At 49.5% G+C, this 25,818-nt stretch overlaps 1 protein-coding gene across 2 annotated transcripts; it reads right to left on the bottom strand.

The window, feature by feature from the left end:
* Nucleotides 1-274: 274 nt before the first annotated feature.
* POU6F1 (POU class 6 homeobox 1) lies at nt 275-25,818 on the bottom strand. 2 transcript variants are annotated; one of them, XM_045554899.1, is made up of 11 exons: nt 25,485-25,818; nt 14,703-14,797; nt 13,062-13,257; nt 8,940-9,061; nt 7,820-8,045; nt 7,041-7,294; nt 6,276-6,404; nt 5,469-5,672; nt 3,403-3,544; nt 2,660-2,828; nt 275-1,648 (listed from the first exon to the last, which is right to left on the bottom strand). In XM_045554899.1, exons 2-11 carry the CDS (start codon nt 14,748-14,750, stop codon nt 1,303-1,305), a joined length of 1,836 nt encoding a protein of 611 aa, XP_045410855.1. In that variant the 5' UTR covers nt 14,751-14,797; nt 25,485-25,818; the 3' UTR covers nt 275-1,302. The 2 variants fall into 2 exon arrangements, with proteins under 2 accessions (XP_045410855.1, XP_045410856.1); XM_045554900.1 differs by lacking the exons at nt 13,062-13,257; nt 14,703-14,797 and having other exon boundaries at nt 25,485-25,525.

Raw genomic sequence — 25,818 nt, 5'->3', positions numbered from 1 at the left:
TTTTTTTTTTTTTTTGAGACAGAGTCTCACTTTGTTACCCGGGCTAGAGTGAGTGCCGTGGCATCAGCCTAGCTCACAGCAACCTCAAACTCCTGGGCTTAAGCGATCCTACTGCCTCAGCCTCCCGAGTAGCTGGGAGTACAGGCATGAGCCACCATGCCCGGCTAATTTTTTTGTATATATATTTTTAGTTGGCCAGATAATTTCTTTCTATTTTTAGTAGAGACGGGGTCTCACTCTTGCTCAGGCTGGTCTCGAACTCCTGACCTCGAGCGATCCACCCGCCTCGGCCTCCCAGAGCTAGGATTACAGGCATGAGCCACCGCGCCCGGCTGGTTTATTGTTTAATTTGCTTCTTTTGAGAAGGCCCCAGTACTGGGTTGGGGGTGGTTCTGGGGACAAGAGAAAGAGAAAGTCAGCATTCCTTATTTTTCTCCAGAGCTGCCTGCTTGTAGTGGGATTTTCCAGGCTGCAAATTCCCTTAACCCACACTCTTTTTGTGGGAGGGATGGCTATGGACACAGATTAGATTAAAATCAGGGAAAATGGCCTTATTTTTTAAATTCCCAACCTGCAGCACACCCAGGACAAGTCCAGGACAGGTAGAGTTCACTGTTGCTTCCTTCCAACGTGGATTACAAAAGAACAGGTTCTGTTTCAGTGCAACTGTTCCCTCAAAGGAACCAGGGAGAGGTGGGAGAGAAGACTACACGTTCTGGCCCCAGAGCTATGGGACCCTTCTGACCTTGAGGTCAAGGCAGACATTGAGTCTGACCTTCTAAGCAGCACAGCACTTTTCTGAATTTTATCTCCTGGGTCCTTTCAGGGGGACAGTGTGCCTGCAGGCAAAGGGTGGGGGAGGGGCAGCAGGAGGCTGTGGCTCCACTGGATGAAGTGTCATACCTGCCACACTAACACAGAGGAACAAAGGAGAAGAGGAGCAGCGGAAAGGGAATGCCATCAAAAGCAAGAGCTAATGGCCTTAGGAGCTGCTACGGCCCTACCCCAAAGCCGGGGAATTCACCCTTCAGAAACCATGTTAGCAAAGTGCTTGTCTAAGTGATATCACAAATCCTTCTTCAGCATGGCCAGCCCAGAGCCTGGAGCTCTCACGTGGGCTCCTCAGGCCTCCCCATGATGTGAGATATGTGTGGGAGAAGAGGGAGGCATTGACGCACATGCACACAGCGGAGTCTCATGACCTAGGGCGAGCGCGGCTGCACATGTTGTCATGGCAGTGGCTGCAGCCGGGAGCCAAGGGAAAAGTACAAAGTGCTGGAACACAGGGCTGGGGGCTGAGCCCTAAGGGATCTGAAAGACGTTCAGCTTGCTGGTGTTCTTGAGCGTCTGGCGCCGATTGCAGAACCAGACCCGCACAACCTCCCGGTCATAGTTGAGCTCCTTAGCAATCTCAGTGATCTCCTGGCCTGTGGGCAGTGGGTTCTTCTCAAAGTAGGCATTGAGAGCCTCTATAGCCTGCGGGGTGAAGGAGGTGCGGCGTTTGCGTTTCTTGGAGGGCTCACCTCCCACAAACTCCATCAGGTTCTGCTGGCCTTCCTGGTTCCGGAGTTCGGCCTCATTCAACCACTTCTCCAGCACTGGCTTCAGCTTCTGGGCACTCTTGGGTGTGATGTCCAGCTTCTCAAACCTGCAGGCAACCGATGTCCAGGAAGAGACAGTGAGAGTGCCTCGGTCTCTTCAGCACACCTCGCACTCGGGTGCAAGCACTATCCTCAAAGGCTGCTCCCCTTGAGGTTGGTGACACCGACCCAGGGCCCCCTGCGCCACCTCCACCAAGGCCCCTCTAGCTGGCCAAGCCCAGACTCCTCACTCTCCATTGTCCCAGGTCCTAACAGGGAAACCATTCTATGACCTTAGCTCAATCAGTAGTGCAATGATAATAGTGCAACTACCTTGTGAACAACCGTACCAGAACTTTCACCTAAATGAGTGAAGGCCTTTGAGGAGTCATCGTGAGATGACATCCAGATGTCATGAGTGCAGTCACACTCCCATAGCAGATCGCTAACAAGTTGGGCTACTCCTTCTGGCTGGGCCTGGATGTAGCAACAAAATTCTCAACATAGCATTGTAGCCGCTCCAATAGTCACCCTGGGTCTAAACAATGGAGTTGGCAGACAGATGAAACCTTTTGGCCATCCCTGAGCCATGCACTTATCCTTGTTTGAAACTTTCTGCTACCCTCTCCTTTGGTACTGGCACCAAAACCAGTTTGTCAGCTGCACACAAAAAAATCAGCTATATTACTTTATAGTCATGCTTTATAAGAGGGGGCGATGGGAGCCTGATGGGGTATGGCGGGTTATAGTTGAGGGCCAAGACAGAACTGAAGTTCCTACTCTGTTTAATTTTATAAGCTGTACTCCTTTCCCGACAGGATTACTAAATGGATTAAGGTCTCAGGTTCTCCAAAGAAGACCATATAAATGCTTAGGATTGGAGGATAAATTTCACAGGGCCCCAGAAAAACTGGGTCCTTCTTTGGCTACCCCAGGCATATGTGTCTACCCTTAAGACAATCTTCCTTATTTGGAAGAAGGAAGAGCAAGGGGAAACACGGAAAGTGGGTCCCCAAGAGTGCCCAGTGGCACCAGACACCCAAGCAGGCCCTGATCCTGTCCAGGGCAGCCTTACTCACCGGCAGATGGCTGACTGGCTGTAGGCTGGACCTTCTGTCGCAGTCAGAGCCTGACCCACCTGGGTCTGTGTAAGGCCCAGGGAGAGCCGCCGGATCTTAAAGTTCTTGGCAAACTCCCGGATCTCTTCTAAGTTGATCCCATCCTCATCCAGACTTGGAGTATGTGGCTCTAGGCCAGAGGGAGGGACCAGGGATGAGTGTGTAAGATAGGAGTCATCACTGCTTATCTGGTTCACTGGTCTGGACTGGTGCAGTAGTGGGGGGGTGGGGACATCTGGCAAAAGACTTGTGTACCCTTAAGACCCTCATCACCCCTGTCCCCAAGACAAGCAAGGCTTGGGGGAAAGAGGCCTGAACCAGGCTCTCCGGCGGTGATGGTCTATTTTCAAGTTCTTCCAGTTCTAACTGCTGACTCTCCCCCATCCTCCCTATGCCTGGCCCCAAACACACCTGTTGGCCATCCACATTCCTCAAATACTAGGTGAGAGACCACAGCAGAGACAGCCAATGGCTTGGCCTCTCAGAGAAGCAGCCAAACAGCCAACTAAGCAGCCTCCACCGTCATCATGCCCAGAATCCAGCTCAACAGGAATGGGAATAAGAAAGCCAACCTCTTGCATTGGGCCTCTGCCCTCCCCCTTTGGGCCCCAGGAAGTTTATTTAGGAAAGCAGCATCTGAAGAGGTTGGAGTACCCAAATAAATGCCTCCCCCTCTTCTCCATATTCCTCCAGGAACCACTTACTGGACACCAACTGGCTGACAGTGGGGGTCTCTGAGCAGGTGATTGGGATGGGAGCAGAGGCAGATGGCTTGGCTGCCGGAGCTGGGCTGGCAATGACCACAGTAGGCTGGGGCACAGCTGATGTGGGCTGGATGGGCTGCACCTGTGAGAAGAGAGACAACAAGCCTTTGCTGCCCCCTGCTAGGCTCAGGGGGTCAGAATCCCTAGGTGGACCAGAGGCAGGGCAAAAATGGGCATGAAATCCTCACTTTCCCAGACACCCCCACTTGTCTTCTATCAAAAAGCAAGTCTAGAAGCTGCTTATTAACACCTACCCAACAATAATGACCAAACCATCCTAAATAAGCACAGCAACATGCCCCACCAAACTGGAGTCTCACAGCCACCTGTGATGCACGCAGGTGGGAAGCTCAGAAAGGTTCGGTATGATTGGTCAAAGCCCTAGCAAGTGCCCACCCTTGGGATAACTGCTCTGAAATCTCTGCTCTCAAAGGAGAAGCCTAAACCTGATTCTATAGGCTCCCAGTCCCCAAACATCCATTAATAGGGAAATGTTAGGTGACCTCTGGGACCTCCTTAAGATGAGATGTTGTGCAGACACTAAGAAGAAAAAGGTGGCCAGGCATGGTGGCCCACGCCTGTAATCCAGCACTTTGGGAGGCCGAGGCAGGAGGATTGCTTGAGGCCAGGAGTTTGAGACTAGCCTGAGTAACATAATAAGACCCCTTCTCTACATAAAATAGAAAAAATTAGCAGGGTATGGTGGTGCATGCCTGTAGTCCCAGCTACTTGGGAGGCTGAGGCAGGAAGATCACTTGAGCCCAGAAGTTTGAGGTTACAGTGAGCTATGATGACACCACCGCACTCTAGCCTGGGCAACAGAGTGAGATCCTGTCTCCAAAAACAAAAAAGAAAAGAATAAGGTATATCTCTTAAATTCTCTGAGGTCTGAGTCATTGCATTAAGTGAAAAAAGTAAGATGAAACCAGTTTTAGTGGAATAATGCCTTTAAAAAATATTAATACATATGAATTTCCAGAAAAAATATCTTAAGGCATATAAAGCAAGCTATCAACAGAAGTCATCTCTAGAGGTGGAGTGAGAAGGGATTTTTTACTTTTTACATGACACATAATGTTGGAATTTTTATAAAAATCATTTTTAATCAAGGGAACCTATAAATATATGAAATCAGTATTTTTTTTTTTTTTTTTTTTTTGAGACAGAGTCTCGCTCTGCCTGGGCTAGAGTGCCGTGGCATCAACCTAGCTCACAGCAACCTCAGACTCTTGGGCTCAAGCAATTCTCCTGCCTCAGCTTCCTGAGTAGCTGAGACCACAGGCATGCACCACCATGCCCAGCTAATTTTTTCTATTTTTAGTAGAGATGGGATCTCGCTCTGGCTCAGGCTGGTCTCAAACTCCTGATCTCAAGCAATCCTCCCGTCTCGGCTCCCAGAGTGCTAGTATTACAGGTGTGAGCCACCGTGCCCGGCCCAGCTATCATAGTCTTTATCTTGCTGACTTTTAGTTATTTCTAACACTGAGCTGCCTAAGGTTAGGAAGGGCGTCTTATTCATCTTTGTGTCTTCAGCACTTGGAATATAGTACGCACTCAAAAAATACTCCTAGAATAAGCAAATAAATGACTAATCAAAGCCACTGTGCAGAGTAGAGGAGTAGAAGGGTGAAGGGGTGAAGAGGGAGGGGGTGCAAAACTAACCTTCCAGGGCTTTTCTGGCAGTTTGTTCACCCTGGAGCTGATCCAGGCCTAGTCTAGACCACCTCCTCCCACCACTGCCTTAGAATTGCACTGGCCTCTGAGGGCACATACACTGTTTTTGGTGTGTGTGGGTAGGGGCTTGGCGGGGGTGCTGTTTGCCTGGGCAGAACATGTGTGGACTCACGTGGGCCTTCTACTCTGGGGCCTCACCTCATTACTAAGGAGAGGTATCCTGCTCTCCTAGGAGTTTCATAAGATGTTGTCCTGCCCAGCAGTCTGGAGGGAAGCCGCCCATACCAGACAGTGTTGACTGTCCCCCCCACTCCCTCTCCCAACCTTGGTACCTCACTCTTAGCGGGAGACTCAGGCGTGCTTGGCTTCCGGACAGCCACGGGTGGAGGCAGGGGGCTGCTGGCCAGGGTCGCAATCACCTGGCCCTGGGCGTTCAACAACAGTTGGGGGGTCACAGCCTGGACCTGCAGGCTTTGGGCTGGTGCTGGGGCCGCCACGCTAGCTGAGTTCACTACCCACGGAAGTGTTCCAATAACCTGGCAGGAAATAAGGCAGCGACCCCAGGTGTGAGAGTAGCGTCCAGCTCCACCCCGAACCCAAATCCTCACACTGTCAGGGGGAGAGACTAACAAATCACTTAACCCCCTCTGGCCTCAGTTTCCTCATCAATAAAGTGAAGGATTCACAGGCTAGGGGCTACTTCCTTTATTCCATCCTCAGAGCTGTGGTGGAACATGAATAGGTGTGGATGTGGATTCAGAGAGACCCAGATGCAAATCCTTGCTCTGCCACATTTCAGCTGTGTGGCTTAATTTCTCTGAACCTCAGCCTTCTGTCCTAGGAAATGGGAATAAAATCTCCATCTAATAGATTTGTACTCAAAACAAAGCAAGATGATGTATGAGAAAGCACCGAGCACAACGCCTGGCCACAAAGTGGGTGCTCCATAAATGAAACCCCCCAACTAGAGTGAGTGCCTCTAGGGCAGGGGGTGGCTATGCCCCTGCCTGGCCCCAGCCTCGGCAGAGAGCAGCCCAGGGATATGAGCTGAGTTTCTCTGACCCTTAGCCCAAGTCCTGGCCACCCCCTGCCAGGTTCTCCACAGTCCCCGCCCCTCAGCCCTGCCTGTGACCACTTGCCTGTCCCTGAGCATTGGTGAGGATCTGGCTGCTGAGCCCCGGCATGCTGGGAATGGCGTTGGTAATGACCGGAGTTGTGGTGAGGGAGCCCAGGATCTGGGTCTGTCCCCCGAGGGAAGCAGCACTGATCTGTGGGTGGAGGAAGAGCCTTGCTCAGAGGGCAGGGGGTGAGAGGAGCCCGAGGCAGAGGGGAGAGGGCTGAGGGCACTGGGGTGGGCAGATGTGAATGTGGGCTGCAGGCCCATGACCAGCGGCTGAATAGTTTCCAGGGATGCAGGGGTCAGCAGGGAAGGGTGGGGCCACAGTCATGGAACAATAATTCAGGTTAATCTTTCAGGCCAGGCCTGGAAGGGTACAAGGGCCAGAATAGAGAGGCTGATGTGATCCTAGTCACATCCAACAGCTCCCACTGCCAAGCCAGGAGCTACACTGGATGGACACCAGCGTAGAGCCGTAAGCCTCTGGCTGCACCTTAGTGACCACAAGCTTGCAATCCCCAGACATCATCCCACCCTCCAGGCCTGGTCCAGCGGTTCAGGTTCTGGAGAATTTTCCCGGCCCTCTTGGCAGGGGTTGTCTGCTTTTATCTGGGATAGACGGGTTGGCAGCTGCAAGGAGAAAGCCTCAGAGAGAGCCCATCTCTGCTGATATGTTGGAAAAGGGCTGTATTCGGGGGGCTGGTCCTCCACTTTGGGACAGGTCAGTTCCACCCTTGGCTGGACTCAGTCCATCCCTGGTCAGCCCTGGGTGAGGGCGGCAGCTTACGATTCCTGGGCTAAACGCGAAGCCTGCAGGCTGGACGGTGATCTGTGGGGGGGTATCCACTGGCTTGGGGGTGGGAGCAGCAGCGGTGGCAGCAGTGGGCTGCGGTAGGATGGCAGGTGTGGTCTGCAGCAGCGGCTGGGTCTGGAACAGCGTCTGGGGCTGGCCTGGTGGCCGGGATTGGGCCGGCGAGGAGGCCTGTACTGGTGGGGCAGCTTGTACGGGTGCCGGGAGAGCGGTGTTCAGCACGGCAGCTGCTATGGAGCAAGGCAGAGACAGAGCTGCTCAAATGCCTAGCCACAGCCCAGAGCAGCTCCAATCCCAAGGGATCTGGCACAAGATTGAGAGGGGTTGGGGCAGTGGGCAAGGGGAGCAGGCAGCCACGATTCCCTTGATCCTCGAAGGGCTGGCATGTGCCAACATCTCTCATCCCCCCTCCCTTGGGCCAGGAGATGTGGAGGTTCAAGAACCAGATGTTGAATCTTCTTGCAGTCCTTCTCAGGAGGCTGGTCATGGGGTGAGTTCTGGCGCTGGGGGAGAGGGCAGTCTCAGACAGTTGGCTGAAGTAAGAAAGGCCTGCTGGGCCAGCATGGTGTCATGGCCTAGAGTCCCATGGTGGTGCAGTGGCTCTGTGGCTGGATGCCCAAGACACCAGATCCAGACTCCAGGCCTGTCAGCCTGGGTGGGCCGCGGGTTCTGAGTCCAACATGGCAACGTGCAGGGGTAGTAGTATAGGGTGGTGGGGGGCCTGGTGGTGCAGTCCTGGAAAGAGTTGCTGTTACCTTGGAGACCAGCTAAAGGTGGCTTGAAAATTCCCCCCGTAGGAGAAGCAGCGGTCAGTCCTGGGAGGGCAGCCACGGTTGCTGTAGGAATTGTCCACACGGCCAGCCCCTGCTGACCAGCCACTTGACCTGCAATACTGATGGGGATAAGAAGAGGTTGAGTAACTGCCCCTGCTGGAACCATAACTCCTGTCAGAACTGTGGCTAAGTTTTCCTGAGTCAAGACCTGCAAAAGCAAACAAGATTTCAAAAAGAAAAGAAAAAGTAAAAAATCAACATTGACAGCGCAAACACTGGGTCTCTCAGACCCAGTTGAGCACAAACAAAGCATTCTGAGGGCAATAGGGAAAAGGCCACATGAGGGGGGAGGAGCCAAGCCCTAGCAGGAGGCCCAAACCTGAGGGGGGTGCCTGGACCAACCAACTATCCTGCTTTCAGAGGAGTCGCCCGAACTCAGGACAGGCCCGGCCCTGCTCATGGCGTGGGAAAGGGTACCAGGCTTCTCCCACCAGTCTGCTGCCTCCCAGGCCTTCCCCGGGCCCTTGCCCACAGGACCAGCGCTTCGTGGCCAGGGAACAGGGAGAAGAGGCTGGTGGAACCAAGTGGTCAAGGCCCACAGAGGCCTCCAAGAAGCTCTGGTGGAGGAGACCCTTGACTCGACTTAGAGATCAGTGCGTGCAGCGAGAGGTCACGGGGAGCTCTGCATGCCTGCAGCATCCTGGAGGCAGCTCCTCACGGCACTGGGGGGCTGCTCCCTGGCTCTAAATGAGGGCTCTGTGAATAACTCATTAACTCTTCCAGGCATCCCCTGGAGGAACTGACAAGGGGATTCAGTCATTAAACAGAAACTCTGGCAGCATGAAAGAGTTAATGGAATTTCTATAGTCCTTGCTGGACTCCAGGAGATGACGTGGCAAACACAGATCTTCTCTTCCAAATGGGCCTGGTCTGGGCAGGGGTGAGGCTAGGGGTGCCTAGTAGGAGATTCCTTCCCTCAAGCCACAGCCCCTTCCCTGTTCTGCCTCATGAAGTTCAGAGATCCCATGGCCACCCCATGCTGGCTGTCCCATGCCTCGCTCCTACCCACTGCCCTCTGTCCAGCTCCCAGGGTGGCCCTTACCTGGGGGGCAGCTTGCACAGCCAGTGGTGTCAGGGTCTGCGATGCCTGAGGCTGGCTCGGGGCTTGGCTGAAGGTGGCAATGGCCGGGGCAGGGCTTGGAGGGATCCCCGGGAGTGACTTCACTTCAGGTGGCATTGAGAGAAAGAAGGACAAGGAGTGAGCCGGATGGGAGTGGAGGGGTCATCAGAGCAGAGCGCCATGTCTGCAGCCTGAATTGGTAACTCTCAGGCCCACATTGTGTTTCTGCATAACCCAAAACCAACTTCCCTCCCTGGCCACAAGGCAGCTTCAACACTTGCCAGGGGCTACTGGTAGTGAGAATAGGAGGCTGGGGAGCCCTGTGCCAGATCTGGAAGGTAAGCCACCCTCTTCCCACATCTAGATGAAGAATATGCAGGCTGTGCAGCTGCGTATTAGCCCCTCATTTCCTGGCTTTATGGGACCTGTCACATAATCAGTCGAGGGGCCTAAAGCACACCTGTCAGGGAGGGAAGGAGCTAGAATTGATGGCGGCAGCTGTCCTTGGCTCATCCAGCAACTGAATTATTGTTCATCCCACCTTCAGGCTACTTTTTGGACATAGGTGTTGGCTTGGGGAAGAAGCAGGAGTTCCTGAAGGGCAAAGTCCTGGAAGCAATAGTCCCTGGACATGTCTTTGCCACACGGCAGGATCACGGGGCTCTCCAGGCAGGCCAGCTTTGCTCTGCCATTCCCTGAGGGCTAAAGTCAGGATGAGCAGCTTCTGTGAGTTTCTAAAGAAACTTCCCATGGGCTGGGCGTGGTGGCTAATGCCTGTAATCCTAGCACTCTGGGAGGCCGAGGCCGGAGGATCACTCGAGGTCAGGAGTTCAAGACCAGCCTGAGCAAGAGCGAGACCTTGTCTCTGCTAAAAATAGAAAGGAAATTATCTGGACAACTAAAAGTATATAGAGAAAAAATTAGCTGGGCCTGGTGGCACATGCCTGTAATCCCAGCTACTCAGGAGGTTGAGGCAGAAGGATTGCTTGAGCTCAGGAGTTTGAGGTTGCTGTGAGCTAGGCTGACGCCACGGCACTCTAGTCTGGGCAACAGAGTGAGACTCTGTCTCAAAATAAATAAATAAATAAATTAAAATAAATTAAAAAAAGAGAAACTTCCCATAAACTGGAGCTTTTTGCCTCTTCTTGCTACCTTTTTGCCTCAGGTACTGGGGTGCTCCCACCAGGAAACCTCTTCACATCCACACGACAGTGAGGAGGAGGATTATTGTTTAATATATGGTGAGACATTAAAAGGAGTCTGGATAGTGGGTGATGGATAGTGGACCAGATCAGTGGCTTCTTAATACCGCTGGGCATTTATTTCTTGGCCCTATTCTAGGCCTGCTGAACCAGAATGTCCAGGAGTGGCAGTCAGTTACCTCTCCTCTTTTTCTTTAAAGCTCTGTCATGATTCAGCACACAGTGGGAACCAACGAATCAAATAACCTTCAGGGTTCTACCTAACCCTGCAGTCCTAGCCTGTGTTTTAATCTGGAAAGGCATCAAACTAACCCAGAACTATACTGTTCACAGCATATAATAATAAAACCCAGGTGGTTGAAGGATTAAAGAGACAAGCATGCAGCAACAAAGGCCTTGTAAAATAGCAAAGGGAAATGAAATGGAAGGTTTATCTCCTCTGTGGAGGAAAGATACATTTCTAACTATTGAAAAAAAAACCCAGGTTAAGGATAATCTGATAATATGAACATTTAAAAAATATCCTTTTGGACAAAATGTAATGAAGCATAAAAGGAAAGTGAGAAAATGGGAATGTGCCAAACAGAAATGATAAAAGCTTAGCATCTGAAGCAATAAAATATTCATTTTATTAGGGCATATTTCCAAAGTAGGACCATGGGGTCCAAGGGTTTACAAACACTTAGAGCTTCTGTTGCTTCCTGCTAGAGTGTACAGAGAGGCGAAACCAATTCACACAACCTTCAACAATGTACCTATTTCTCCACAGCAACACCCCATTTATCACTGTTTATTTATTTTCTGGCTTAACAGCCACGTGATACCTTAAAGTCAATTACTTTTCTTTTCATTGATAGCAAGATTTTGTATTTTTCCATGTGATGACTTCCTCCTATGTTAATAATTAATTTCTTTTCAAAAGGAATTTTAGTGCACTACACCACAAAAAAGTGTTTTCTAAGCTGGGTGTGGTGGGGTGAGCCTGTAATCCCAGCTACTTGAGGGGCTGAGGTGGGAGGACAGGTTGAACCCAGGAGTTCAAGACCAGACTGGGCAACACAGCAAGATCCCCTCTCTAGTAATAAATAAATAAATAAATAAAATATGAAAAAAATTTTAAAGGACCAATACAAAGACATTCAAAGCAGCACTGCTTATGAGAATGAAAAATCAGACAGTTTTTACAATGGCCCAAACCAGAAGCAGGTGTGTGAATCTATGTCAATAATGGAAATTGGCATATGAAATAATATGGTGGTATCATACTACATAGTCTACCCTTTGGCCACAACTATAAAAATGTATGTGTGTGACAAAGACAGGATAGTAATTTAGAGTGACACAAACCACTAGATTCTTTTTTCATCCTGAGGAAGTTTCCTATTACTTAGTTTTGTTTTGTTTTAATTAGACGAAACCCTTCTTAATACTGCAGATCTAGAAAGGTTCCATCAATCTAATCTGGCAGCTTCTTAGGTGGCACCATGAAAATACCTCCCTTACCTGCTTGACAATGACTAAAATTCCTTTACAGAGAGGAAGGCTTTCATGAAAGGCTTAAGTACACAAACCTCTGGAAGAAGATGCACACCACCATCAACACTCATGCAAAGGTGTAAATAATTGATTCAGGATCCATTACTGAGAGCAGGTTTGGAAAAGGAGCAGAATTGAAGCACCAGAGGAAATGAGATATGGAAGATGGATAAAAGGGTGAAAAGGGAAGTTGGGGCACTGCAAATAAACCTGAGAAACCTTCCAAATGTCCTGAAAAGGGCCTCCGTCCATTCCCCAATGGCTATGCTGAATGGAAAGGGTGGCAGGGACATAGTAGAGTCCTTGTCTTCCCTGCCTGCCCTCCAGGGCACTGCCTCTTGGGAACAGGTGATGACCCATCCTGGCCTCAACATGGAAGCAGAGCATTTCCAGGCTAGGGAAAAATGGTCGTGTCTCTTGTCATTCCTTTATTCAAAAGGGAAAACAGTAACTCGGGTTATTAGGGTCCCAAAGAATCTGCATATTGATTTGCAGGTACAGCAAGTATGTGAAGTCATGCGGCTTTCTTGTTAAGGAGTTGCTGTTTCTCGAAAGTTTGTCCGTTCTCATTTGCTCTCTTCTTGGCTTCTCCTCCTGGCCCACCCCCACCAGCCCAGATCTCCAGCCTAGGGAAGGGGGCGACATACAGCACAAGGCCAGAGATGAACTGCGGTGTTCTGGGGCACCAGCAAAGGAGGCCCAGTGCTTCCTAGGAAGGTCAATGAAAGGGTGCCCTGTAGCCAGGGAGCAGCGAGTCATACCACATCTCAGGCTTTAGAATAGCCTGGCTATCTCAGTGCTACCAACAGGAGAATCAAATTCATGCCCTATGGTCATCTTTGGAGAAGGGTAGCACCTATAAATCGGCTGGGGGGAGGAAGCAGAAATTCTGCAAAATCCTAAATAATCTGCATCCTTAATCTGAACCAGGTAAAATGCCCTCCCATCTTCGGCTCCTGGGACCTCCCAGCTATACTACAAAAAGGACTGAGTTAGAAAGGCTGGCAAAACCCTGAAGGTCCAGTCCTCTCTGTGCTGGGCCTGAGGGTCTGGTTTAGATCTAGGAGCCTTCTGAGGTTGATTCAACCCCCTGAACTGAGCCCTGCCAATCCCCGTCCACCTCCCCCTGACCCATCCTAGTTTACGCCTGGAAGTGACTAAAACTAGAACTATAGTTCCAGGAATAAGGAGTGCAGAGCAGCCCTGGCAGCTGACTAGAAGTGCAGGCTATGGCCAGAAGCAGTCCAGGGGACAGGGAGACAAGACCCTAAGGCCACCGGGGCCCCAGGGACACATGCTGGCTCCCCGGGGGATCACAGAAGGAACTCTGGTGGAGCAATACCAGGTGGGAGCAATGGCCTCGTACCAGTTGCCTCTGCAGAGGAGTCTGGGTTGTCCGGCCCAGCTTCACCGGCGGCTTCGCTGGCTTCAGCAGGGCCTCCACTCTGGGAGCCCTCGGTGGCCACACCCTCCAGTCCTTTGCCCACATCCTCAGCGGGGAGCTGGGCATCCACTCCAACTTCCAGCACTCGGATGGTCTCATGGCCTGACATCACGATGACCTGCAAGCAGAGTATGGGGATGCTGCTGCAGGGAGGGGCCAGCACAGCCCTGGGGCAGAAGCTCTGGGCATGTTGGGGTAGAGAGGAGAGGGCACCTCAGGATGCAGACCTCCTGTCCAGAGGGCTGTGTGCTCTGTGAGGATCCCAGAACCTGGGCAGGCTGCAGCTCCCTGACTGCAGGGAAACTGCTGCTAGAAGAAAGCAGGCCCTAGTGACAGGGAGAAGGGCTGGACACTGCCAGAAAAAGTCCCACAGAGCCAAACCACATGGGAGACAATCTGTTTGCTCCCTCTCGTGGACTCAGTTCCGGGAGTGATAGGTGGCCTGTACCACAACCTTGCAAAGATGTCCCCTTGGTGGCTAGGATATTGGAGAGCGACTACAAGGGCTCCTAACACAGTAGCCACAGCTTAAGTTGGGCCATGAAGCAAACCCCTTTTCACTTCCCTTGAAACCATCTGGAAGTTCCCCAAAGATAAAGGGGTGGAAAATGAATGCTCCACAATGCTGAGAAACTTTTATTTCCAAAACTCTGGGGTAAAGGCTCAGGATTTCCCTGCAAGCTAACTTCCTGAAACAAGGGTGAAGAGTCCTGAAGATGTGGCCTCTCCCTCTCCACACCGCCCCACTCCTGGACTGCAGCTGTGCGTCTGGGCCTGTGGCTCCAGTCGTGCCATCTGCCGTGGGCATGCCCAGTCCTCCAGAGGACCCTACACGCACAAGTGATGCAAGTGGTCCCCAAGCCTCAGGACACGTGGTTTTCTTCCCCTGGCCATGCACCCTGCACTTCGCTCTGTGCCCCCAGCATGGAAATGCTGCCCACTGGGCAACTCAAGAATCAGACACAAACTGTACATTAAGAAGCTTCGTGTCAGGCCTCCCCTGCACTTGGCCTGTGCCCAACACCACTTTCACAACATGTTCCTTAAGCCTGAAAATTGGATCCAGCCAGAGACTGTGCTGGAAAAAGTGACAATGTGACCCTTCAAGAGAGTCGAAGTGAAATAAATCCCCAAAAGCAGTTTCCTCACTGACTCAAACTTGACCTATGAGGGATTTCATTCCGATTACATTTTAAGAGATGTTAATCTCTTTTCTCCTTTTAAAAGTGACATAAGTAATAAATAATCACTGTTGAAAAATTAGAGTATATATATACACATATATGCAAGAAGAAAAACTAAACAGTAAATTACCTGATGTCCAAACCTTTCCCCATGTAAACTTATATGTCTGTACATTTTAATTCCACTTTTTAAAGTCACAGCCTAAAATCTCAAAACTCAGCCCCTAAGAAATCCTAGCTGGCAACCACCTCTGGGTCAGTGACATGACCATGAACCTTGGTAAGAGACACTGAGGGACTCTGTGGAGTCTTCCTCCCTTGCCCACACCCCTCAGTGCCTCACCCCCACCCACCCGCCTCTTCCCGCCCCAGATGATACCTGCTCATTGACAGTCAGAGATGACTCTGGCCCGGCTTCAGGATCCATGGTCACTTGTCAGGGTGTGCTGGGGGCCTGCCCACACCTAGTGCATCCTGGGTAAGATGGGATTGGAAAAGCAAAGGCTGATGCGACACAGTAGTGCAATTTCCATACCATCTAGGAAAGTCAGAAATAGTATGGTAGGAGGACAGAGAAACTAGGTTCTCCCAAGTATCTGCAGAAGTAAAGAGAGCAGGATTCTAAGAACTTTGAAACTAAAGTGTCTCACTTCCTACAGCATCCCAGTAGAACCTACTACACTGGAGGAACCAGGGCCATCTGTGCTTAGGGTGGTAAGATGAAAGAGAGAGCTGGGCGTCTGTTCCTGGGAGTTCCCCAGTCCAGTGGGAGAGTGCACACCCAGGAGAACCCAAGGTGAATCTGACCCTTGGACACTCAGAACCTTGGACACAGGTAAGGAGCACGCTGAGTATCAGAGTGCTTCTCGGGGGAAAAATCTGGGCAGACTTCCTAGGAGAAATGGTAAAGACATAAATTAAAACAGTGGTCTCAAACTTTAATATGCATGATCATCGGCTGGAGTACTTATTTTTTTTTTTTTTTTTTTTTTTGAGGCAGAGTCTCGCTCTGTTGCCCAGGCTAGAGTGAGTGCCGTGGCATCAGCCTAGCTCACAGCAACCTCAAACTCCTGGGCTCAAGCGATCCTACTGCCTCAGCCTCCCGAGTAGCTGGGACTACAGGCATGCACCACCATGCCCGGCTAATTTTTTTTTTCTATATATATATTTTTAGTTGGCCAGATAATTTGTTTCTATTTTTAGTAGAGACGAGGTCTCGCTCTTGCTCAGGCTGGTCTCGAACTCCTGACCTCGAGCGATCCACCCACCTCAGCCTCCCAGAGTGCTAGGATTACAGGCGTGAGCCACCGCGCCCGGCCTTGGAGTACTTATTAAAAATGCAGGTCCCCAGGCCCCTTCCCCAAACTACCCTTAGAGAGTCTGATTCAATGTGTAGACCCCAGGGAATCAGCTCTCAGGTGATTCTGTGGCAGTGACCCAAGGACCACAGTGATCTGTAACACAGGAGGCAGGACATCCCAGATGGTGGGACAGCCTGCCACGTGCAGTGAGAAGCATGGGCAAAGCCCACGTGAAGACAGGTTGCCTGGTTGGAGCCACAAACCACAGTTGTAAGAAATAAAGGGCTTAGGTTTAGATACTTTTATGGGAAAGTATCTAAATAGGTTTAGACACTTTTATAGGAAAGAAGGCAATTAGCATTTATTGCGTGCTGTGTACTAAGCATTTTATGTAACACTAATTGATGTATTACTCGTGCCACCTCTGGGGGATGCAGAATGTGGGGCATTAGTATCACCATGTTACAGATGAGGAAACAAAGCTCCAAGAGGTGTTCTGGAGTCACCTTTCCCTTCCTTTTCCCCTCTCTGAGTTTACTGTTGTTTTTGTTTGTTTGTTTGTTTTTTAGAGACAGGGTCTTGCTCTGTCTCCCAGGCTGGAGTGCAGTGGTGTGATCATAGCTCACTGCAGCCTCCAACTCCCGGCCTCAAGTGATTCTCCTACCTCAACCACTCATAGTGCTGGGATTACTGTTGTTTTTTATTGAGGTAAAATGCTGCTATGGTCTGAATGTTTGTCTTTCCCAGCCCTGCCCGCCTCCAAATTCATATGTTGAAATTCTAACCCCCAAGGTGATCGTATTAAGAGGAGGATCTCCAAGAGGTGGTTAGGAATGAGATTAGTGCCCTTATGAAAGAGGCCTAAGAGATACCCTCGTCCCTTCCACTATGAGGACACAGCAAGAAGGCTCTATGAGGAAGTGGGCCCTCACCAGACACCAACACCTTGATCTTGGACTTCCCAGCCTCCAGTTCTTCGAGAAATAAATCTCTGTTGTTTATAAGCCACCCAGTTTATGGTTTTGTTCTAGCAGCTCAAGCAGACTAAGACAAAGTCATCTAACATAAAATTCACCATTTTAGCCATCTTAAAGTGCACCATTCATTCAGTGGAATTTAGTGTATTTGCAATGTTGTACAACCATCACTGCTATTTAGTTCCAGAATGTTTTCATCAACCCAAAGGGAAACACTATATCAACCAGTAGTCACTCACCTTCCACCGCCACCTCCCAGCCCTGGCAACCACTAATCTGCTTTCTTTATGGACTTCTCTATTCTGGATATTTCATATAAATGGAATCCTACAATATGTGGCCTTCTGTGTCTGGCTTCTTTTACCTATAATGTTTTCAAGGTTCATTCATGTTGTAGCATGTATCAGAACTCCATCCTTTTATGACTGAATAATATTCTATTGTATGGGTATACTACATTTTGTTCATCCACTCATTAGTTGATGGATATTTGGGTTGCTCTACCTTTTGGCTATTGTGAATAGTGCATCTATGAATATTGTGTATAATTTATTTGAACACCTGCTTCCAATTCTTTTAGGTATATACCTAGGAGTGGAATTGCTGGATCCCCCTGGGGTTTTCGCATCTTCACGCCTTGACAGAGTGTTCTTGATCAACCAGGCAAAGAGAAACAAGTAGGCCCTTCCCTCTTGTTCCTTCCCGAACCCTCTAGAGTGGGGTTCAAGGAGAGGGGAAGCAATTCAAAATACCTAGCAATTTGAAAAAAGAATAAGTGAGCCTTCTCTTTTTAGGTGGTATAGGGGGTGGCAGAGGAATTTGCTGGAAGAACTGGTGAGCATCTGCCTGCCTCACTGGAGCTCTAGCCTCATTCCTGGGTGTTACCTCCCCCTCCCTGATTTTGTACATGGGAGTCTTCCATGAATTTCGCAGAGAACTTGGCAATTTACCACCACTTCTAGAATTAAGATGAGCCATGAAAGTTGTTACATATATAAGCCAATTAGCAAGTCATTTGCCAATTCACATATGAGGAAGAGACAAAATTGAAAGGAAAGGTGTGCAACGTGAATCTGGGTCCGTTATTGCTTAACACATACATTTCATGGAGAAAATAATTCTAATTCCAAAGGTGGCCATTAGGTGAGAGACAGCAGTAGCCAGTCATTGTATGGCAAGGAGGCATCTGCTCAAGAGGGGCTTAAAGCCTGCTCATAGTCTTATTGTGGCCTCTGGTTCCTTGCTGCCCACCATGGCCACTCACAGGGAGTGGCTGAGCAGAGGCAAGTGCCCACTTTGTGACTGTGTTTTTTGGGGATTCAAACAGTGACAAGGCTTGGAGGATTCTGGTATCCTTCCCACCCTTGAGATTCCATGAGCTATGAGGACCTGGGTCCTCAGTGTCTGGTCCTTTTGTTTCAAGGGCAAGATCAGTCCTGGGTCAGAGCCTCTGGCCACACACAGGCTCTCTCCAACCCACCAACCAGACTTCAGCCCACCAAAAATCCAGACAGAGCAGAGAGAAACAACTCCCTTGTCCCGGACCTCAGATCTCCCTTGTCTCTCTGTCTTACCTTTAGATGACTCTTATCAGAGACATGTATGTGATATATACACCTCTCTAACATGTTGATGCTCAGCATTTTCACTCTGAGCTGTGCCCTGTGAGTTTTCCTTGCCGGGTATCTGTGCACTTTCCCCTGGACCTGCTCCCATCCCCTTGCCAGGAAAGTTCCACATTTTTTCAAGCCTTTCCAATCAGGCTGTGGCTTGGTTTCAGTGACTAGATAGCCATCTTTAGTTTGCTTTTTGACCATTTCCCCAATGACTGGGATAAACAGCACATCTGGATGGCCTCCTCTGAGCCCATGACGCCATGCAGCATCCACAGCCTGACGCCCAGGGAAGAGAGACAATCAGTTGTCTGTTTCAAGAGAAGAGGCCCATGTCCCCACCTCAGCAGCAGAATCCCAATACATAAACAGATCACAGCAGAGCCGCTCTGGCTGAAGCTGGGGTGGGAACCAGAGGCCAGCCAGAGCCTCCTCCTTTGCCTTCTTTCTCCAGTGAGTTGAGTTTGAAAAACACCTGAATCAGACCTGGCAAGGCACGCTGGTTGGCTATCAGATGGTTCACTTATCCCTTGCTTTCCTGTGTTGACATCTAAAAACCCAGGCATCCTCGGGGTGAATGAACTGTGGGTGCTGAGGCACTTGCCACACCTGAGAATCCAGAGAGGTCCAGGGCCATCCAGGACTTTCAGTGGGGAAGAACGAGCTAGAGGACTTGATTCTACCTATCATTCTTCTCTGGAATGGCTTTGGGTTTAGGGCAACATTTCAAGCTACCCAGGAGGAGCACTGGGAAATGCCAAACAAATCAGAACTCCCTAGAATAGCCTATAATCCTATTAGAAGAAATCCTGAAATGCCTTGTCCCTTGTTTTTCTTTTACTTTTTTCTTTTCTTTTCTTTTCTTTTTTTTTGAGATAGAGTCTCACTCTTGCCCGGGCTACAGTGCTGTGGCGTCAGCCTAGCTCACAGCAACCTCAAACTCCTGGGTTCAAGCGATCCTTCTGCCTCAGCCTCCCTAGTAGCTGGGACTACAGGCATGTGTCACCATGCCCAGCCAATTTTTTCTATATATTTTTAGCTGTCCAGCTAATTTCTTTCTATTTTTAGTAGAGATGGGGTCTCGTTCTTGCTCGGGCTGGTCTTGAACTCCTGAGCTCAAACGATCCACCCGCCTCGGCCTCCCTGAGTGCTAAGATTACAGGCGTGAGCCACCGCGCCCGGCCTGTTTTTCAATACATATATCAGTGGCTACTATGTGCTGGACATTGGAAATTCAATGGAGAAAAACACATTTCCCACTTTTGTCAAGGTTACAATCCAATTTGGGGGACCAAGGAAATAAAAAGGTAACTATGATAGAGTATGTTTAAGGTGGATGAATAGAAGGTGGTAGAGGATCTACAGGCAGGGCACCTAACGCTGTTTTATGTGGTCCTAATTCCCAGGGAGGCATGTGTTTCAGACATGAAGTTTGATGGAAGAAGAATCTTGTCCTATGTAGGAAAATGGAACTTGTTTTATGGGATTCCAACTTTTAACTCAGCCTCATTTCTGTGGTTTTAATCACTCCCTTAACCCTTAACCCTCAACGTGGTTGAGGTTTTCAAGGTGTAAAATACCTTCTTATTAGACAGTCGTGTTTAAAGGTGGAGGGTTCTCTGTGTAAAGTTAGCACGCTCCAAGGAATGGCTGGTTAAACTGAACTTAGTTTACTTCTATTCAACTGTAAGAAAGTCACACTTGTTATGGGAAATCAACTTTCAAATTGTTAGCATTATAATTCTCTCTGGCTAGGTCGTCCAGCTCTACATGGCTATTATATTTAAATTATGCACCCACTTACCTCCGCAGAGCTGCCACTTAGAATGACCACAAGGAGAGGGCAGGAGATTGGTCTAGATAGGTTGCTGGGGCTGAGCTGTAGGGTGCAGCCAATCCGTTCTTCACTCCCTCCCTAGGTGGTCTCACCTAGTCTGACAACAACCAAATTTAAATCTCCAGCTTGGACTTCATCTGGGAAATTTAGAGTCTTACATCCAACTTCCTACTAAGTGCTCATATTTCATCTCATACTCAACATGTTCAAAACCGAACTCCTGTTCCCAAACCCCAAACCTGTTCTACCTGTAGGCAGCCTTCCTCATCCTTCCACAGATGTACAGGCCTTGCTGTCATCCTTGTCTTCTTTTTCCCTTTTTCCCCACATATGCTCCTTCAGCAAGCCTGGTGGTTCTACCTTCCTATATGCCCAGAATCTCCTCCCTGTTGCCACTAGCACCCCAGTCAGCTTCAGCATGTGGTGTGGAGAAGCACCACGCCCCCTCCTGCACGCAAGTATTATCTGCCCTGTTCTTAACTGGCCAGACTCCAAGCAGGCCCTCTTCCAAGTTGTGATTTGCTGATGGATTTTCTGCATGTCCTCCTACCTCTTTCCACTTCCGGCCCCATGACACAGGTTTCCCATCCTACCTGCTGAAGAATAATGATCACTGATAGTTTATTGGGACTCAGGCCTTTTATACCGTAGTATTGAGGTTCAGAGCACACTCTGGAGACAAACTGTGGGGTTCATAATCTCAGCTTTGATATTTACTAGCTGCAGGACTATGGACAAATGATTTTACCTCTGTGCCTCAGTTTCCTCATCTATAAAAAGGAAAAAATAATAGAACCTACTTCATAGGGCTATTGTGAGGATTGAATGAATTAATACATATAAAAAGTTTAGATCAAGGCCAGGTGTGGTGGCTCACGCCTGTAATCCCAGCTACTCGGGAGGCTGAGGCAGAAGGATTGCTTGAGCCCACGAGTTTGAGGTTGCTGTGAGCTAGGCTGATGCCATGGCACTCTAGCCTGGGCAACTGAGTGAGACTCTGTCTCAAAAAAAAAAAAAAAGTTTAGATCGATGCTTGGCACATAGTAAGTGCTCCAAAAGTGGTAGATAGTATAATTATATATATATATATATATGTACTATCTCAGTATGTATTTCAATTTAGTGTAGAGGTGAGAACCTAGGTTCATCTCTCAGTCTCACCATTTCTTAGCTGTGAGACCTTGGGCAAGGGCCTACCTTCTGTATGCCTCGGTTACCATATTTTAAATGGAGATAGTATTGTAGTAAATTGCATAAGAGTCCAATACATGTTAACTATTATTATTCAGTTCCGACACCAGTCCCATGAGGCCATAGAGCTCAATGGTTAGGTAAACAAATACTAAAGCTTGACCAACTATGTGTCTGTCTGCAGGTCACTGTACTAGTAGACGCTGAGTACTTCTTTTTGTCATGGATAAATCCTAATAATAAGAGAGTGTGCCTTGAAATTATTGTACAAAACACCAAGAACAATGACTTAGCTATTATTATCCCCATTTTATAGATGAGAGAAAGTTGAGTATCAAAGAGTGATAAGCTTAAAGGCTTCCAAGGAAAATCCAAATTAAAATATTAGCTTGCTCATAGAATAGCTGTACAACTGTACAATCTTAAGCAATTGATTTAACCTCTCTGAACCTAATTTCTTTTTTTTTTTTGGAGCCAGGGTCTTGCTCTATTGACCCAGTAGAGTGCAGTGGCATGATCATAGCTCACTGCAACCTCAAACTCCTGGGTTCACATCATCCTCCCACCTCAGCCTCCTGAATAGCTGGGACTACAGGCACATGCCACCATGCCCGGCTAAGTTATAAATTTTTTTGTAGAGATTGGGGTCTTGCTGTTGCTTAGGCTGATCTTGAACTCCTGGCCTCAAGTGATCCTCTTGCCTCAGCCTCCCAGAGTGCTGGGTTTACAGGCATGAGCCACCTCACCCAGCCCAATTTCCTTGTCTTTAAAATGGTGATTAAATTGGCAAGCCCTATGGGGTTGTTATAATGATGATAAGAGATAACGTAAGTGAAATGCTTAGCATGGTGCCCTTATCACAATCCTCTTCACTTTTATCTATAGGTAAATAGAGGTAGAAAGAGGTCAGGTGACTTGACCAAAGGCACAGGAGAGTTTGTGGCAGATTCAAACTTCAAGGCCCTGTCCACCTGCCCTAGACTCCTGTCCTCCTGACACCACACAGAGCCTCCTCTCAGGAAATGGAAGCAAGGCTGATGGGGACTGTTCTGGCCCCCAAGGTTCAGGACACATTGGAAAACAGCAGCTCTCAGTTCTGTTCCAGACCCAACCCCACCCCTAGACCCCGAACCCACGGGCAGAGATAAATGGCTTGCCAAGCTGTCACTAGACCAGTGAGGCACACTTCCTTTCCAGAAGAAAGGAAAAGGAGTGATGAGGTGGCAAAAAGACAGGGGAGGGAACAACTTATTTCCCCTTTCCCAACCTACCACTTATAATCTTAGACATACATAGTTGAACAGTAAAGACTTGTTTATTAAGGACAGAGATTTAGATTTAGTTTCTTCTCCTGTCCCCTATTCTCTCGTGCCCAAACTTGATTCATGCCAGGAAGGGTGAAGTGAGGGAGCACATGACATGTGAAAAATAGATGTTTCCACTAAACTGTAAGCTCCAAGAAGGCAGGGATCTTAATCTGCTTGTCATCACATCCCTAGTGCCTAGCATACTACCTGGTATACCACAGGGGGTTAATGAATATGGGTTGAAAACATCAATTAAGATAGTAGGTCATATCCCAACTACAGCACTTAGCCTCCTCATGTTTCCTACTTTCTCCCTCAAAACACATATCCTATTTCAAATGTTTTGCCCTCATTCCCAGTACTGGAGCTACTTAAAAATGATTCCAAAGACACCGTATTGAGTTCTGGAGGACTCAGACTGCACTTACCCCTTCCCAGAGTGCTGGCTCAGCTCTTCATTCCCCAGCCTTCCTCTCTTGGCCAGTTTCTCTTGGGTCCCACTCCCTCTTTGGCCTCACTGACCCTCATTTTGACACAGAAAGAGCATGAAGTTTAAAGGCAGAAGACCCAGGTTGAATACTGCTTCTATCACAGGTAATCCCTCTAAGCCTCAGTTTCTTTATCTGCAAAATGGAGCTAAATTATAGTACCCATCTCATGGGTTATTGTGAGGATTAAATTGATAACATTTGCACAAGGCACTTGTGACATGGCCTAGCATGCAGCAAACACTATATAAGTGTTTGTTTTTATTATTATTGGTATTATTTTTAACTCAAATAAAGCATGCATATAAAAATGTTTTAGGCGGGACACAGTAGCTAATGCCTGTAATCCCAGCACTTTGGGAGGCTAACGTGGGAGGATCACTTGAAACCAAGAGTTCAAGGCCAGCTTGGGCAACATAGTGAGACCCTGCCTCTACAAAAAAATTTAAAAATTAGCTGGGTGTGGTGACACACACCTGTAGTCCTAGCTACTTGGGAGACTGAGGCAGGAGGATCACTGAGGCCAGGAACTTGAGGTTACAGTGAGCAATGATCATGCCACTGCACTCCAGCCTGGGTGATAAGAGTGAGATCCTGCCTCAAAAAAAAATATTTATATATATATATATATGTTTTAAATTATAAAGCATTATAAAAATGTAAAAAATTACTGTCATAATTTCATAGTGAGTAGATCTTGGGAAAGGGAATATAATTTTCCTTCATAATGCAGAGAACCCTTAGAGGAACAAATTTCTTCTGACTCACTTTTTTTTTTTTGAGACAGAGTCTCACTTTGTTGCCCAGGCTAGAGTGCTGTGGCGTCAGCCTAGCTCACAGCAACCTCAAACTTGTGGGCTCAAGCAATCCTCCTACCTCAGCCTCCCGGGTAGCTGGGACTACAGGCATGTGCCACCATGCCTGGCTAATTTTTTCTATATCTTTTTAGCCGTCCAGCTAATTTCTTTCTATTTTTAGTAGAGACGGGGTGGGGGGGGGGTCTCACTCTTGCTCAGGCTGGTCTGGAACTCCTGAGCTCAAAGGATTCACCCGCCTCGGCCTCCCAGAGTGCTAGGATTACAAGCATGAGCCACTGCACCCGGCCCTGACTCACTTTTCTTAATTGCCAGGTAGTACCTCCAGGAACAAAACGGAAGAAATAGTTCATCTCTCTCTCTCTCTCACACACACACACATGAACACATACACAGGTGAGCACACACAAAAAAATCACTCTATGGTATTATCTTGTTTGTTTCATGTTTATCATCTGCTGGCCCACCCCCAGAATAAAAACTCCATGACAGGAGCTTTATCTAAATTGTTCAGAGCATGGCTATTAGTGGACATTTTCATTGAACCAGTGAAGGAAGGAATGAAGTCACAGAGTAGATAAGCAAAAAAGTACCAGGTCACAGAAGCATCACCCCGAGCACCAGGACTTCAGTCAAAATGCAATAATATATGGAATTATTTCTCAGAAGGCTTCTGCCCGTCCATGTCGGCGGCCTTAGCTTACCAACGGGAGGTGAGATGTATGCATATGAACAATTGAAGACCGGCCCTCTACTTTTGGGACAAGGAATCAGGAGGAGCAGATGAGGCTGAAAGAGCCTCTTTTCTTTGGCCCAGGAAGGCTTCCCTAACCTTTTTTATTTCCCCCTGCCCAGCAGCAGGGGCTATTCTGTGAAGGTTTTAGGCTTCCGATCAGGCTGAGTGGGGGATTCTAACGCTAAAGTGATTAGAAGGCACCCTGGGGCTCCCTTGGCCTTGCCAGGTGAGAATGCCTAGGAAACAAGTCAGGCCCATTATTCTGACTATGTATTAATAATAATATTGTTATTAAATATTTATGAAGTGCTCCTGCTCTGCTCGACGGTGACTCTCCTACCACCGCCCCACCCTTCCAGCGACGCCCAGGACCCTCACCCCGAGTCCCACCAGTCCTCCCGGAGTATGTTCGCTCCGGAGAATTGTGACTGGTCGCCCTGGCCGCCTCACTTGGCCCTAACCGCCGGGAACCCAGGCGGCCGGGCTCTCCTGCGGGGCAAGAACCCGCTCCTGGTCGCCACCGGGTCGGTGTACCGAGCGTCCTCTGTGGTCCGTACCCGACACAGGCTCCAGGGGCAGAAACGGGGAGGGGCCGGGGCCAAGGCTCCCCACCGGGTCCACCTGGCGGCCACCCCCGCCCCTCGGGGTCCAGGCCGGCCCGCGGGCTGGCGGGCGAGGGCGCGGCCCCGAGTCTCCGGCCCCAGGCGGGCACCCGCGCGCTGTCCCACTCCCGGAGCTCCCCGCCGCCCCGGCCCCGCGGCTTTTTTTCTCTTTATCATAAATATATAAATTATGCTAATTACGGGCATTGCATATTAACCAAACCCGAAACCTCCCCTGCCCGGCCCCCTCCCCCCCCGTGCAAACCCCTCCCCGCCCCGGACCCCGCTACTTACCGGAGCCCGAGCCCGAGCCGCCTTCGTCCCGGGTGCCCGGCGGCCACCGATTAGAGATTCATCTCACAGCCCGGGCCAGGGGGCCGGGGCCGGGGCCAGGGCGGCCGCCGCCCGCAGACAAAGAAGCCAGTGCGGCTTGGCTGGGCTCGGCTCGGCCCGGGAGCCGGTCGGGACCCGCTGCCGCCCCCGGGCCCCCAGCCTGGGCTGGGTAGAGCCGAAGGGGGCTCCGCGGGCTGCGCCGGGCGGAGGGGGACGGCCGGAAAGCGGGAAGGGGAGGCTTGGGGGGGCGGTCAGGTATATATTTTTCTTCCTTCCCCCCTTCCACGACCCCCCC

The sequence above is a fragment of the Lemur catta genome, chromosome 6 (assembly GCF_020740605.2).
Source record: "Lemur catta isolate mLemCat1 chromosome 6, mLemCat1.pri, whole genome shotgun sequence".
NCBI lineage: Eukaryota > Metazoa > Chordata > Mammalia > Primates > Lemuridae > Lemur > Lemur catta.
The sequence above is the reverse complement of the archived record's forward strand: the minus strand, read 5'-3'. Positions and strand labels throughout refer to the sequence as shown.

What these genes read in the sequence shown, in the direction of transcription:
- POU6F1 (XM_045554899.1), bottom strand. Translation starts at nt 14,750, where the DNA reads ATGGATCCTGAAGCCGGGCCAGAGTCATCTCTGACTGTCAATGAGCAG. An exon ending in CTCCTCTGCAGAGGCAACTG is followed by an intron (nt 9,062 to 13,061) that starts GTACGAGGCCAT and finishes TGCCACCTGAAG; the next exon opens with TGAAGTCACTCCCGGGGATC. An exon ending in TCACCAATGCTCAGGGACAG is followed by an intron (nt 5,673 to 6,275) that starts GCAAGTGGTCAC and finishes ATTTCCTGCCAG; the next exon opens with GTTATTGGAACACTTCCGTG.